Here is a 14,183-nt window from a genome sequence, read left to right as displayed (position 1 = left end):
TTTTCTTTGTTGATACACTTTTGTTAACCTCCAAATTTAGACTCATTATTATTATATACAGAAAATACTTACTTGGAATTTCTTTGTTCACCAATCCTCCTAAATCTCTCTTTAGGATTGTTATTTATTTATTTTCTACTAAAGTATTTCTATAGTAATTCCTTCAGGTCTGATAGACTGATTCACTGCTAAAGTATTTCTACAGACATTCCTTCAAGTGAAGGTCTGTTTGTGGTCAACTGGTTTTGTTAGTCTGAAAAAGGTATTTCATCTTCATTTTTGAAAGACAGCATCTCTGAGTACATGATTCTATGTAAATAGTTAATTTCTCTCACTGCCAATTTAAAAATATTATGTTTTGAGCTTCCATGGCCAATTTAATTGTTTTTCCTTTGCAGATGCTCACTCTTTTTCCCCTCTGGCTGATTCTAAGATCTCTTTTCTCTGGTGTTCTGTGGTTTTGCCCAGTTGATCTAGGTGTGGATTTCATTTTATTTATTACACTTTGGATACATTGCCTATCCTTTATCTATGGATTCTTATCTTTCATCTATGCTGGAAAATCGTAGCTGTTACTTTTTCATATATCTTATACTCCGTAATTAATAATCTTAATATCTGAAATCTTTGGGACCTGGTGTAAATTTGTTGTTTATTGTAAATTTTTGTGAATTTCTGATTAATAGATCATACTTTATTGACCTTAAATGGGGGGAATCCTGCAAATCCAAATTTGAGAGACTTTCCTTCAGAGTATTTCTACTCAATTCTGCTGAGAATCAGAAGGCATGTACTAACCTAGAACCATTTTGCCCCCCTTCAAGAATCCAGGCTTAATACATAGGAGATCGAGGTTCACCACTGACCCAAGGTTTAATGTCCCAATTGGTTAAATACTTGATACAAGCACGGACCTAAAGGAGAACTTCAACTTCTCATGCTTGTACTGCTTCCTGCTCTGGCCTCACTCAATTTGGGGGGATGGGGTGGATTTGGGGGAGTCCTTGGATACCTTTTTTTTTTTTTTTTTTTAACCTATCATAAGCCCAGCAATGCATCAAGTCTGGTACATCAAGGGCTAATTTGTTTATTCATTCATTCAACAAATATCTGTTGATCACCAACTATATGCTTGTCACTGTTTAAAACACCAGAGATACTACAGTGAGTACAACAGAAAAATTCTTCTTCTCATGAGTACACCTTCTCATTGGAAAGGCAGACAATAAACAAAATAAGTAAAATATATAGTACTGTAGATGGTGATAAGAAGTATGGATGTGGGGTGTGGGTGGAGAGGATGTAATTTTAATGGGATGGTGAGGAAGGTCTCACTGGGAAGATCGTATCTCAGTGAAGACCAGAAGGACGTGAGGGAGCTCTCTGAGGGATGAACACTTGAGGAACACAGAAAAGCACCTGTAAAGGCCTGGAGATGGGAACCTGCCTGATGTGTCTGAGGAACAGCAAGGCAACCAGCATGGCTGGAGCAGAGCTCCAAGAGCTACTGCAGAGCCTTATGGGCCACTGTAAAGACTATGGCTTCACTGAGTGCAGTGGAAGTCACTGGAGGGCTGTGACTGGGAGTGAAATGACCTTGAACAGATGCGCTCTGATGGCTATGATAAGAGACTGGCAGGAGGGAAAGAATGGGAGCCAGACTGGAATAGGGTTTCCTGGCCTGTCCCCCAAAGCCACCTCTGTACAAATAAAGAAAAAATTCCATTAACTCAGCAATTATTTGGAATTGCCAATTATGAACAAAGTATTGTGAAATTATTTTAATCAAATATTTAATAAGGCACACAATCAATAAAATCGTGGAAAAGAAACTGTGGAGTACAAGTGCTAAAAAGCTTCTAAACATTAATATGTTCTTTTTTCTAATTAGAACAGGATAGAGAGATGGGGGGAGCTAAGAAGCTGGGGAAGAGAAAACAATGAAAATCTGAGTTTTATGTATTCATTACAAGTAGTAACTCCTGTGGAAATTTTGTTAAAGAGCTGCTAGGAAATTAAAAGGTATAAAATATAAAACATGATGCAACTTAAAATGCGAATAAATGAAGTTGAGGCATTAATTACTTTGAATCCACCAAAAGGTTGAAATGATAAAAATTCAGTTTAAATTAATTTAAAAAAATTAAACATACACACATATAACAATTGCTTGGGAGCTATTCTACTCAACTTTGCTGTTTCACAAACGGAATGTCTGCTGGAAATAGAGACTCTGACAGAGCTGATGGCACATAAGTGAAAAGAGGGCAGAGCTGGAGCTGTGCACCTGCACCCTTTCTGCACCCTCTACTGATGCAGACGAGGCCGTGAACAGTTCAGCTCTGAGAGCTGCGGTCACTAAATTTCTACAGAAAACCAATCCTTAAGGATCATTTCCTTATTTGAAAATGTGAATTCAGGGTAACTTCTGAGAAGAATGTTGTAAAAGCAGATTCTGTCTAAAGCTATTATTTAAATTTTTTTCAAAGAAAAATAAAGACTGTCCTCGGCAGACCAAAGAACAGTTCAGATGTTTCACTCACCGTAGAATCCATCTGATTATATCTGGCAATATCTTTATGCAGCGTCCGTAGCATAATCATAGCCACCATTCCAGACAAGAAGAGGACAATGACCAAGGAATTCATGATGCTGCAGAAATAAGCATGTTAGGATTAATCTGCAGCTTAATCTTCAGAACAGCAAAGCTCTTTAAAAACTATTTACTGAGTAACATTAAAACAGCATTAATCAAATTAAAAACTTGACCTAAAATCCAACAAATTCAATGAACTGTGTTCTGCTACACAGCCTTCTAGTGGATACGTAACTGATAACTGTATGTACTTATCATAATTTTGTGGTCTGTTGAGAACTAGAATTTTTTTTCTCCATGGTCAACATTAATAACTACTGTGCCCAAATTAGGGCAACATAAGCTGCAAGGATCAACAATGGACTGGTCTGTACCCTCAAGAAATCTACTGGAAAAACAAAGTTACTCAGTAAATTAATGAGTATCAAAAAAGATTAGTCAGTGAAGTAGGAAAAGGAGAGTGATGGCACCATGAACAGCTCTCTAGATAAAAGTTTTGAGTCATGCTTAGAAGAGAGAATAATAATTAATAATAATAATAATAATAATAATAATAATAATAATAATAAACAGTCGTAACAGCCGCAGCGGCTTGTCTATTGAGTCCTCTTCCGTGCCAGGTAAGGTGCTCAAATGCTCTGTTTCATTACCTCCTTCAATCCTCAGAATAGTCCCATGAGACAGGTTATTTCTAGATAAAGAAATGGACTCTGAGAAACTGGGTGATCTAGCCTGACTCACAACCAGTGACTGAAAGCCAGGACTGAACCCAAGTCTATCTAATTCAAAAGCCCAGCCTTCTGAATAACTGGAGAATCAGAGTGAATGGGATGTTCAAAGGGAGAGAGAATAAAATAAGGACAGAGCATAAAGAAGATTAATTCTATACTCTTACCTAAACCACTGAATGTGGGTATGAGGCATAGATTCCAGAATGTAGTCCCATCTAGATGCCCATCTGATATTCTTATCTTCCTAGAGGGATTTAAAAACACACACACACACACACACCCTTTAAATAAGAATTTGCCAATGAAGTGTATTAGGAATCCAAAAATTTCCATTCACAGCTTGACATTCCAGTCAACAGATACAATTCCTCATTATCATAACTTGGGTTAGTCATGAGACTGATGGACCTAGATTTACTCAAGTCTCAGGAAAATTAGGATAAAATTAAGCAGTAAATAAAAAATAAGAGTTCCTAAAAGTATCTAGTTACTTGTATTTTTTTAAAGTCTTACTTTAAATCTTAATTAGCAAAGGCTTATTTTAAATGTCAAGATTTAGAGCTTTAGAGTATTTAATTATTTTCAGAAAATTGAGTGGAATAGCTTATTCTTTATTCTCTTTGATGCTATCTATCTATACCTATGAGACATCTAACCAGACCAGAGTCTAACCTAGGTACCCTGAGCATCTGGCAGGTGTCACCCACACTGAGCTCTTAATACCTAGAAAGAAATATGTACAATTTACTGCACCAGGCTTGCAAAATTACACACTATTTAGGGACAGTAAACGTCACAACTATATTGGATTGCCAAGATAGTTTATTAAAAATAGAGGTGGAATATTGCCCAAGATTCTCATAAAATGAACTTTTACTTTCCTCCTAAGAAAACCCTCCCTTGAATTACCTAGGAACCTATACAGATCATCTACCATCAGGAAACTCTCCATTTAAGCTTACACTCAAATCCTGATTTTAAAAATGGTGTTGTTTGCCCAAATGCTTGTTGCATATCTTTGACACTTTCATACTATCCTTCATGCCTAATTTCTACCTTTGGCCTTGTTTGTATCTCTTATGGCTTAACACTTTTAATCAGGCTCAGTTCTCCAATTCCCCATACTTCTTATTTAAACGAAGACTTAGTTTTGAGTGCAATTATGTTGCCTGGTGCACTGACAAACTATTCCAAAAATTAACTCATTAAAAGCTTATCTATTTGACAAGCTAATCATATTTTTAATTAGTTTAAGTAATATGAATTTAAAATCAATTTCTGAGTTATACTAAAGATAAAAATCACACTCACCTGGAAGCTAACAGAATAAGTATAGGCAATTCTGATCTCCCCAGAAGCCTTGTTACTTATATCCATGGGGGGTCCAGAGCAGTCTGGTTTATCTATATGGGTATGCTTGAAGCTGTGGGAAGAAACATTTTGGCAAGATGCTGATAAAATAGTTTTTTAAAATGGAGTAAAGGTTAGAGATTTTGTTCGTATTTCACAATGCTGCTGATAGTCAAAAGTGATTCACATCACACTGAATAGTACAAATATTTACTTCATATAAATAAACGGCTTAGTTATTATAAGTGTACAAAATTGTTACTCAAAATAAGAACCAAACTTTGGAAAACATTACTTGAAGAGCACTAAATAATCTCTAAAGAAATCAAAACAAACACTGAGGGAGTTTAAGTTAACTGCCATCCTATTATGGCATGCATTGCTTTACCACTAGTGGCACAAGAAAATGGCTGTATCAGTTGGGTGGGGGGGGGTGGGGAGTCATGGAAAGAAAAGAACACTCAACCAAAGAAGCCTCTCACAAATAACTGCGGAGTACCTTCACACTAAAAGAGCTGACAATTTGAAGAGATGCCCTTGCAATGACTTATCACATACTGGCATCTAACACTGCACGGAGACTTCTGAAATGACACACTAATCAGCTCCTTTGGGCCTCTGAAAGCCGCAAATATCTGAGGTAATGCTTTTCCACTGTAAAAGGGAACATGGTCCTAACCACTTATGCTCTCCGTTCCAAGCTGACATAGAAAAGCTGTCAAAAATTGACTGAAAAACAAAACAAAAAGGCACCTTGGCTACTTACCATGACAGGAAAATAAATATTTGTATGGTTTCTCTGGGCAACCCATAACTCAATAACAAATCATGCTAAAGGGAGTTTTAGTAAAATCAATTAAAATACCAAATTATATGCCAGAATACTGATTAAGGAAAATGTTAATTGGTCCCAAAATATTTATTCTTTGGGTCTAAATTTCACTTACAGTTATTTATTTTTATCTCTTGTATAATTACCTTTTTGGTTCAAGTTTAGCAGCCACTAATCTTGCTCCCATGGATCCAGTTTCAACAACATGGTAGTGTATTTTGATGTCAACATGGTTAAAGATGTAAAATGTATCTCTTTCATGGAATTCTGACTGTGGAGCAGAACTTAAAGTTAGTGGTAGAAAACTGGCTATAAAAGAGTCAAAACATAAAATTTTAAAATGAGCCAAAACAAGTAAGAAAATTTGAACTTGGACAGAATTTTAATCCTTCCCCATAAAAATGTGTAAGTTTTAAGTTTAAACTTTTTTTTTTAATTGAAGTATAGTTTTTAATTGAAGTACAATGTTGTGCTAGTTCCTGGTGTACAGCAAAGTGATTCAGTTATATATATATATTCTTTTCCATTGTAGGTTACTAAAAGATATTGAATATAGTTCCCTGTGCTATACAGTACAACCTTGTTGTTTATTATATTTTATTTATAGTAGTTTGTATCAACTAATCCAAAACTCCTAATTTATCCTCCCCCTCTTCCCCTTTGGTAACCATAAGTTTGTTTTCTATGTCTGTGAATCTGTTTCTATTTTGTAAATAAGTTCATTTGTATCATTTTTTTAGATTCCACATATAAGTGATACATATTTGACTTTCTCTGTCTGATGCATTTCACTTAGTATGATAATCTCTAGGTCCAACCACGTTGCTGCAAGAGGCATTATCTCATTCCTTTCTGTGGCGGAGTAATATTCCACTGTGTGTGTGTATATACCACATCTTCTTTATCCACTCATCTGCTGATGGACATTTAGGTTGCTTCCATGTCTTGGCTATTATAAATAGTGCTGCTATGAATACTGGGGGGCATGGATCTTTTTGAATTAGTGTTTTTATCTTTTCCGGATACACGCTCAGGAGTGGGATTGCTGGATCATACGGTAACTCTATTTTTAGTTTCTTAAGGAACTTCCATACTGTCTTCCCTAGTGGCTGCACCAACTTACATTCCCAGCAACAGTGTAGGAGGGTTCTCTTTTCTCCACACCCTCTCCAGCATTTATTATTTGTAGACTTTTTGATGATGGCCATTCTGACCGTTATGAGGTGATACCTCACTGTAGTATTTTGATTCTCATTTCTCTAATAACCAGTGACGTTGAACATCTTTTCACGTGCCTACTGGCCATCTGTATGTCTTGGGTGGAGAAATGCCTATTTAGGTCTTCTGCCCATTTTTTTGATTTTTTTTGTTGTTGTTGTTGTTGAGTTGTATGAGCTGTTCGTATATTTTGGAAATTAAGCCCTTGTCAGTTGCATCATTTGCATATATTTTCTCCCAATCTGTAGATTGTCTTTTCATTTTGCTTATGGTTTCCTTTGCTGTGCAAAAGCTTATAAGTTTGATTAGGTCCCATTTGTTTATTTTTGCTTTTATTTCTATTGCCTTGGAAGACTGACCTAAGAAAACATTACTACATGAGAAAACATGTCAGAAAATGTTTTGCCTATGTTCTCGTCTAGGAGTTTTATGGTGTCATGTCTTATATTTATAAAGTCTTTAAGCCACTTTGAGTTTATTTTTGTGTATGGTGAGGGAGAGTTCTAACTTCATTGATTTACATGTGGCTGTCCAGCTTTCCCAGCACCACTTGCTGAAGAGATTGTCTTTTCTCCATTGCATATTCCTGCCTCTTTGGTTGAATATTAATTGACCACAGGTGTGTGGGTTTATTTCTAGGCTCTCTATTCTGTTCCATTGATTCATATGTCTGTTTTTCTGCCAATACCATGCTGTTTGGATTTCTGTACCTTTGCAGTATTGTCTGAAGTCTGGGAGAGTTATGCCTCCATAAGCTTAAACTCTTTATAAGCCAAAATTAACTGGCAGAGGTACAAATTACACTTCTTTAATGTTTTAATTTTTACATAAAACTTTAAAAGTACCTGACAAGACATCTCTTATTGTCTAGCTTTTCCCTTAGAAAATAAAAAAAATAAAATTTAAAATATTATATGTTATGACCATGCTAAATGTTGCACATTTTAACACTTTTCCTCCATGGAAGTTTAAAACTTCAGAATAAACCAATAACCTAAATTATTCAAGAGTCCTTGGTCAACTCTCACAAAAGCATTAACCAAATAACCAGTTTCATGATCGAGCTCATGCTAACTTCTACGACCAGGTCATATTCATTAAGAGATTAAATCAGGTTGACTTCATTATACAAAATTTAATATATATCCCCAATAATTTTGATTACTTTCTAAATTAATGTCTTCACTTTATTATTTTATTTTTTAAATTGTAAAAGAATGGCCTCAAAGATTAATACCTTTTAAAAAAGGTATAATACCGAACTTTTACAATACAATATTCTATGGACTTAAATTCGCAATACAAATTTCATGGACTTCTTATGAGGTCTTTTTGGCAGTCAACCATGAATTTTTTTTTAATATGTAAGACCTATGAATTTAACTTTTAACAGAGTCAGAACATACAAAGTCCTAGCCCATAGCACAGTGTTTAGCATATAAGAGACACTGCCAGTAAATGTTGAACTGAATCTGAATTATTTTAGTTCTAGAGTTATGAATTGTTAATCTGGCTTAAATTTAAAGACTAGGTATGGGAATTCCCTGGTGGTCCGGTGGTTAGGACTCAGCGCTTTCACTGCAGCAGCCCGGGTTCAATCCCTGGTTGGGGAGCTAAGATTCTGCAACCTGCACATCACAGCCAAAAAAATAAAAAAAGGACCGAGTAGTTGTCCTTCAGAACATCTGAACTGCACTCATTCGATGAATATAACAATTTTTGTCCAGATAAAGATTGACGCCTTTTACCAAAAAGCCATATTTTAAAAAATAGTATAGAGTTAGTTTATCACAAACTTACGTTAATAACACAGGCATCTTTTGCATGGCCTTTATCTGTAATGTAACAGCCAATAGGAAATCCAGGATTACAGAACCTCTGACCATCTTCAACATCATAACACCATGTTACCGGCATATTATCCACAATCCTATGCACAGAAATAAAAGTCAAGTTAGAAACCACCAAACATGACTAAGAATTACTTCCCAAATCTGTGTCAACACTTTGTAAAATTTAAATGTCTAAAAATGCCTTAAGGTGTCAAAACTACAATCAAAGAATTTTGATAAAATGTGGTACTTCGTAAGTAATAGTATTGTGCCAATATCTGACACACTGTAGTGGGAAAAAAAATCTCTATACCTTCTTTGAAAGGGAGTAAATTAAATAAATTAATTTACTGCAATCGCTAATATAACAATACCATTATCTAGACACCTAAGTATAATTTACCTTCAGCGAACACTCAAAAGCTCTGAATAGGTGCAAAGCAATATATTTAGTTCCCTGGGAACAGTTTACGGAATAGTATAGAAACAAACGTCTTTTATTACTCAGGTAATTCAATAAAAAGGAGAAGAATATAACTGCAAGATATGGGGAAATATTCAACTTAAGGGCCACGCGAAAAAGTGAAAATAATAGTATCATCTATTAAAACTGTGTAAATCCAACTTATGTCTAAAAGAAATGTTGCTATAAAGTTAGAGAAATAAACCTTTCAAGTTCTATAGTGAAAAGAAACTTTTTTTAAAAAAAGGATAAAAGTAAAGAATAAAATTTTGTAGTCCTGTATAATTACATTAAAGTGCGAGCATGGGGTCCCCTATGCCCAAAACACATCACAGGATACAAATTTTAAAAATTACTAAAAATATACTAGCTGTATTACAGTCATGAGACAACACTCCAGGGCATGTTTTATTTGTGAATTAATGTATGCCTTAGGAAGTAAAATTATGATTCTATATTCACCCAGGGTGTACGTTAATGACCTAATAAAACATGTCTCGTCACACTTAAATGCTATTTAATAGTACCCAATGTACTAAATTTTAGAATCACCTACACTGTTAAGTTGCTTATTATTATAGCCAGCAGGCTAGTAGTTCCCATGAAAAGACTAAAATATCAGAAGCATGAAAACCATGTTATATAATATAAATAATTCAGATTTTCTGGAGGCCTCAAGAATCAGTTAATTGCTTTAATTTTTTAGATAGACAATGAAGTTCAATCAATGAATATACACTTGCAATATGTTAATTTTAATATCTTTACACTATCATATCAGAGAGAGTACTACATAAAATTATAGTGCTAGTTACAAAATGAGAATTAAGGGGCAATTTAGGTTTTCTTTTAAAGGTGAATGTCCTAAATTTATCATTTATATAATGCCTTGACATAACCTTTGCCTGGCTGGAAACAAAAAAAACCCAACAAACCCTTGGAAGTAAATGTAAGAAAACTTAAAGAATATAATTTTCAATTACTGCCTTGCTAAATTGGGAAGTAGTAGCTATGGAAATTCATAACACCAAAAATATTTAAAAATTCTACTTTCAATCTGATACCGTGAAAAAGAGTATAAGAAGAGGACTCAAGAGGTTAAAGGTCGAATGACTGGCCCCAATTTTTTACCATTAAGGACTGCATTCCATTATTTCCCTCTACCCTCATGGGCTCCATCTGAAACACTTCTAGCAGTCAAGCTTCATTTATTAATAACTCAATTTTCCCAATAAATTAATTTCTAGAGTTTCTGATCAGAATGGAATAAACCATGTGGCCACAATACACTCAAAAAAAAAAAAAAGTGCAGCCAAAAGCAAAGAAACTTGGCATTTAGGTTATTCCACATAGTTTTTTTTTTTTTTTTTCTTCACATAGTTTTAACATAAGTTAATTTACACTATCTAATTAGGGTTTTGAATTTTTGAAAATAGCACATCATTCCCCGTTGCCAGCCTACTGGGATCCAAGATTGGTAGTACTCACTGGACTAAAATATCTTCAAAGACCCCTCTCTGTTCAATAAGCCAGAGTCTGGTGGTTTTATGGTACTAAAAAAATTTAAGTACTTTGATAACTAGTTAAATAAATTACACTTTTATAAATAAAATGTCACAAAGACTTGGAAACTTAGGCAAAAAGTATAATCACAAACCTTGCAGAGTACAGGGAATTCAAGTGTCTGCTGCTGGTATCAAAACATTATAGTCAGGGGACTTCCCTGGTAGTGCAATGGTTAAGGATCTGCCTGTCAATGCAGGGGACACAGGTTCAAGCCCTGGTCCGGGAAGACCCCACATGCCGCGGAGCAACTAAGCCCACGAGCCACAACTACTGAAGCCCGTGTACCTAGAGCCCATGCTCAGCAACAAGGGAGAAGCCACTGCAATGGGAAGCCTGTGCACCGCAGCGAAGGGTAGCTCCCGCTTGCCGCGACTAGAGAAAGCCTGCGTGCAGCAATGAAGACCCAAAGCAGCCAAAAATAAATAAGTAAATAAATTTATTAAAAAAAAAAAAAATCAGTCAGTCTCAAGAATCAAGAAGTAGCTTAACGTTATTGACAGAGTAAGCCAAGAAGATCCTCAAATTACATTCTAAAGTCCCAAATAAGAATTAAAAGTATTCATCAATTTAGATATGAAAATTAACTATTGTTAATTAACTGACTGTTCTCTATAATGAGAACAATGAGTTGGTGCACTAACTAACAGTCATTTTAATCGTTCAGAAGGTAGTGTGGTTAAAGTGTTATGGGGGAAGAACGACAGTTCATTCATGTGATGGAATGCTATACATTACAAAAAGAATGAGGTAGATATAGATCTATAGATGTGCTTTACATGGAAAAATGCCCATATTTTCTTAGACAAAGTGATCAATTTGCAGAATAATGTGTACAATAATTCCGTTGTTATTTTAAAAGGTACATACTCTTATATACCTACATGTGCATAGAAATCTGGAAACATACAGGAGAAATAATAGTGCTACCTCTGGGGAGCAGGATTAAAGAAGTTTGAGGGTAGTAGAAAACACTTTTTATAATCTTTCATATTTCTAAGGGTTCCTGCTATTTTATCTCTGTCAATTCTGCTATCTATGCTTAAAAGCAAATTACATAGTAAAAATGTCTGAAGCCAGCCAAGGACAGAAATATACTCAACTAATGGTTCATATAAATTCATCAATATGAATCAAATATTTTCTAAATGTGTAATGAACTGATTTAAGGACTAAAGCCCATTGCCTAGAATTACCAGACTGTATATCTGTGATATGGCTTAGATTTTTTGTTAATGGATTCAGACCTGAAATCATAAACTCTTCTGATTCAACTACAAAAATCACTATCCACCAGCATTGTTCCAGTTTATTTTTTTAGGCAGAATTGTTTAAGTCTGCAACTATTTTAAATTATTCTTCTTGATATTAAGCATCTTGGGATCAAAATAGTACCTATGTTAATTGCATCATAAATAAGTTAAAAATATTTCTAAGTACTTTATTGTCAGGAATCTACTGAAGAAGAGGTGCTTCTATGATCTTTAAGAGGAAGACTCTAAACAGGATTCTAAGAACAGAGGGTAGAAGAGAAAGCTAAAAATCACCCATAGTGGCCTAAAGAGTCATTCTTTCAATTCAGTCAACAAATGGCCAGCTGCCAGAGTAAATGGAGGTAGAAGGGGTGAAAATGAGCCTTAAGGCTCATAAGGACTGAGCCTTAAATATGATTTTGAAGGCCGGAAAGAACAATTTTAAGCAAAGAGAAAAACACCAAGGGAAACTTTTCAATTACTGATGAATGAGAAATGTATCCCGAGTTACATTAACTCAGCAATTAAGTAGTATTCTCACAGTAGCTTACAGGAAAAAAGCTCTTGGCTTAGCAGAAACCAAAGAAATGAAGAGATGGAGGAGACTTTCAAGTTCCTGTTAGCACTGAGGGTCAGATGAGAAAGAAGCTGATGCAAGTGTAACGGGCACGTTTCCTTCCTTCTAACAGAGCCCTGCTATGGGAGACTCATTTCTGTGTAGTTCAGTTGTATTTTACCCAGGTCTAGACAATCAGAGTGAATCACCCTAATCACAGACTCGTTCATGAATGGGCATGTGACCCAGGGTTGCCCCTCTCTAGGACTTTTTTGTTCTACGTGTACAGAGGGGAGGATGGGGAGAAACCAAGGAGGCAAGAGGGAATGAGAGGTTCCAACAATCCTACTGAGCCACAGGATCTGGTCATGTCCAAACTGAAATCAATGGTTCTCACCTCCCTAAGTGAGGGAAAACGGGTCAATCTGAGATAGTGACAGGACAAACATTCAAGAGGAAGTCTATGAAGATAGTCTTCCTGTTCACCACCTCCAGCACCTTACACTTTTTGGAAGAGGCAAAACATATGTAAACCATGACCACCATAGAACACAGGCATTTGCTGGCAAAACTATCTGGAAGAATAACAATCGGTTATATTTGAAAAGTTGGGTTTTCGAGACCCTTTTTTAATACTGTTTTAATATTGTATAGTAAGTAAATACTACTGGGGAAGCAAAAAAAAAGTTTTAAATGCTTTTTGATTATGATGCAAACTGGTAAAAACATTGTTAATGTTACATCATGTTTATAAAATAAAAAACAGATTACACATATTACAAGTATTTTTGTTGGAAGAAGATGCTATTTCTCAAATATCAAATGAAAGTTAAATTTTGTTTTCCTATGGTCTTTTTCACGGCCTGCAAATATAAAATAACAGTATTCTTCTAGAAGACTGATCCAGGTCCTTTCCCAAAGCATAAATATGCTCCTTTTAACTACGTATGAATAAAAGAAGTGCTCTAGGAAACAGGTCTGTGTACCTAAACAAGTACCAGATATTACAATAATCTGAGTGCAGAAAATGATGATACTTTAAGCTGTCAACCTTAGTAATCCTCTGGCAAATAAAAGTCACTACTTCGTATTACTAATAACAAAAAAAGGAAATAAATTAATTTGCTATTTTTATAGAGTCAATGAAGTATTTACACATTCAATGAAACAGAGGTTTCTTCTTGAAAAGGAAAAAGCCCAAAATCCCAAATCTCCACGTCTTACCAGTGATGTTGATAATTCAGTAACATGCTTTTTTTCAAGAATTCTAACTTTTGTTTGTCTTCAGCTTTCTCTGTATGGTACGTTTTTGTACAAACAAGCTTACAGGTCTCCTCCTTATTAAATGTAAACTGTATTAAAATAAAGTGGAAAGCAAATTAAGAAAAAATATCCAGGTCCTTCATGCCTGTAACATAAATAGAGTAAAAGCACTGGTCTCCTTAAATTACTTAAGTGCATTAATATTGATGAATAAACATATAGAAATTCCCCACAGATCAATCAGATTTAAATTTCAATCTTATTCTGTTTCTCTAAAAACCTAAGTCATCAATTTTTCTTTTAGTAAGTAACAGTTTTTATTTTTACTTTTGATAATTTCAACCAACCCATCTCCTAAATATAAGTGAGCCCTAGGAGGGGAAAAAACCCACACATAGAACAAAACAACATCAGTATCTCCATAATAATGTCCCCTGATAATGTTTTGGAAATTATGGATTTGAAGACTTTCTATTAATAAACAGGTAAGGTTTTATGTCTATGTAGTCATTCAGTGGGTGTTTGT

At 35.0% G+C, this 14,183-nt stretch overlaps 1 protein-coding gene across 1 annotated transcript in view; it reads right to left on the bottom strand.

Annotated features, from left to right (window-relative positions):
- TM9SF2 (transmembrane 9 superfamily member 2) overlaps nt 1-14,183 on the bottom strand; it is a 58,877-nt gene that overhangs the window by 22,066 nt on the left and 22,628 nt on the right. Inside the window, exons 4-9 of the mRNA XM_068526699.1 lie at nt 13,619-13,746; nt 8,528-8,657; nt 5,656-5,780; nt 4,639-4,750; nt 3,492-3,571; nt 2,544-2,652 (exon numbers count right to left, since the gene is read on the bottom strand). Coding sequence (XP_068382800.1) covers nt 2,544-2,652; nt 3,492-3,571; nt 4,639-4,750; nt 5,656-5,780; nt 8,528-8,657; nt 13,619-13,746 — 684 coding nt within the window. The remainder of the gene's footprint in view (nt 1-2,543; nt 2,653-3,491; nt 3,572-4,638; nt 4,751-5,655; nt 5,781-8,527; nt 8,658-13,618; nt 13,747-14,183) is intronic.

This window comes from Eschrichtius robustus, chromosome 18 (genome assembly GCF_028021215.1).
Source record: "Eschrichtius robustus isolate mEscRob2 chromosome 18, mEscRob2.pri, whole genome shotgun sequence".
Lineage (NCBI taxonomy): Eukaryota > Metazoa > Chordata > Mammalia > Artiodactyla > Eschrichtiidae > Eschrichtius > Eschrichtius robustus.
Note: the sequence above shows the minus strand (reverse complement) of the source record. Positions and strands in the feature narration are given on the sequence as shown.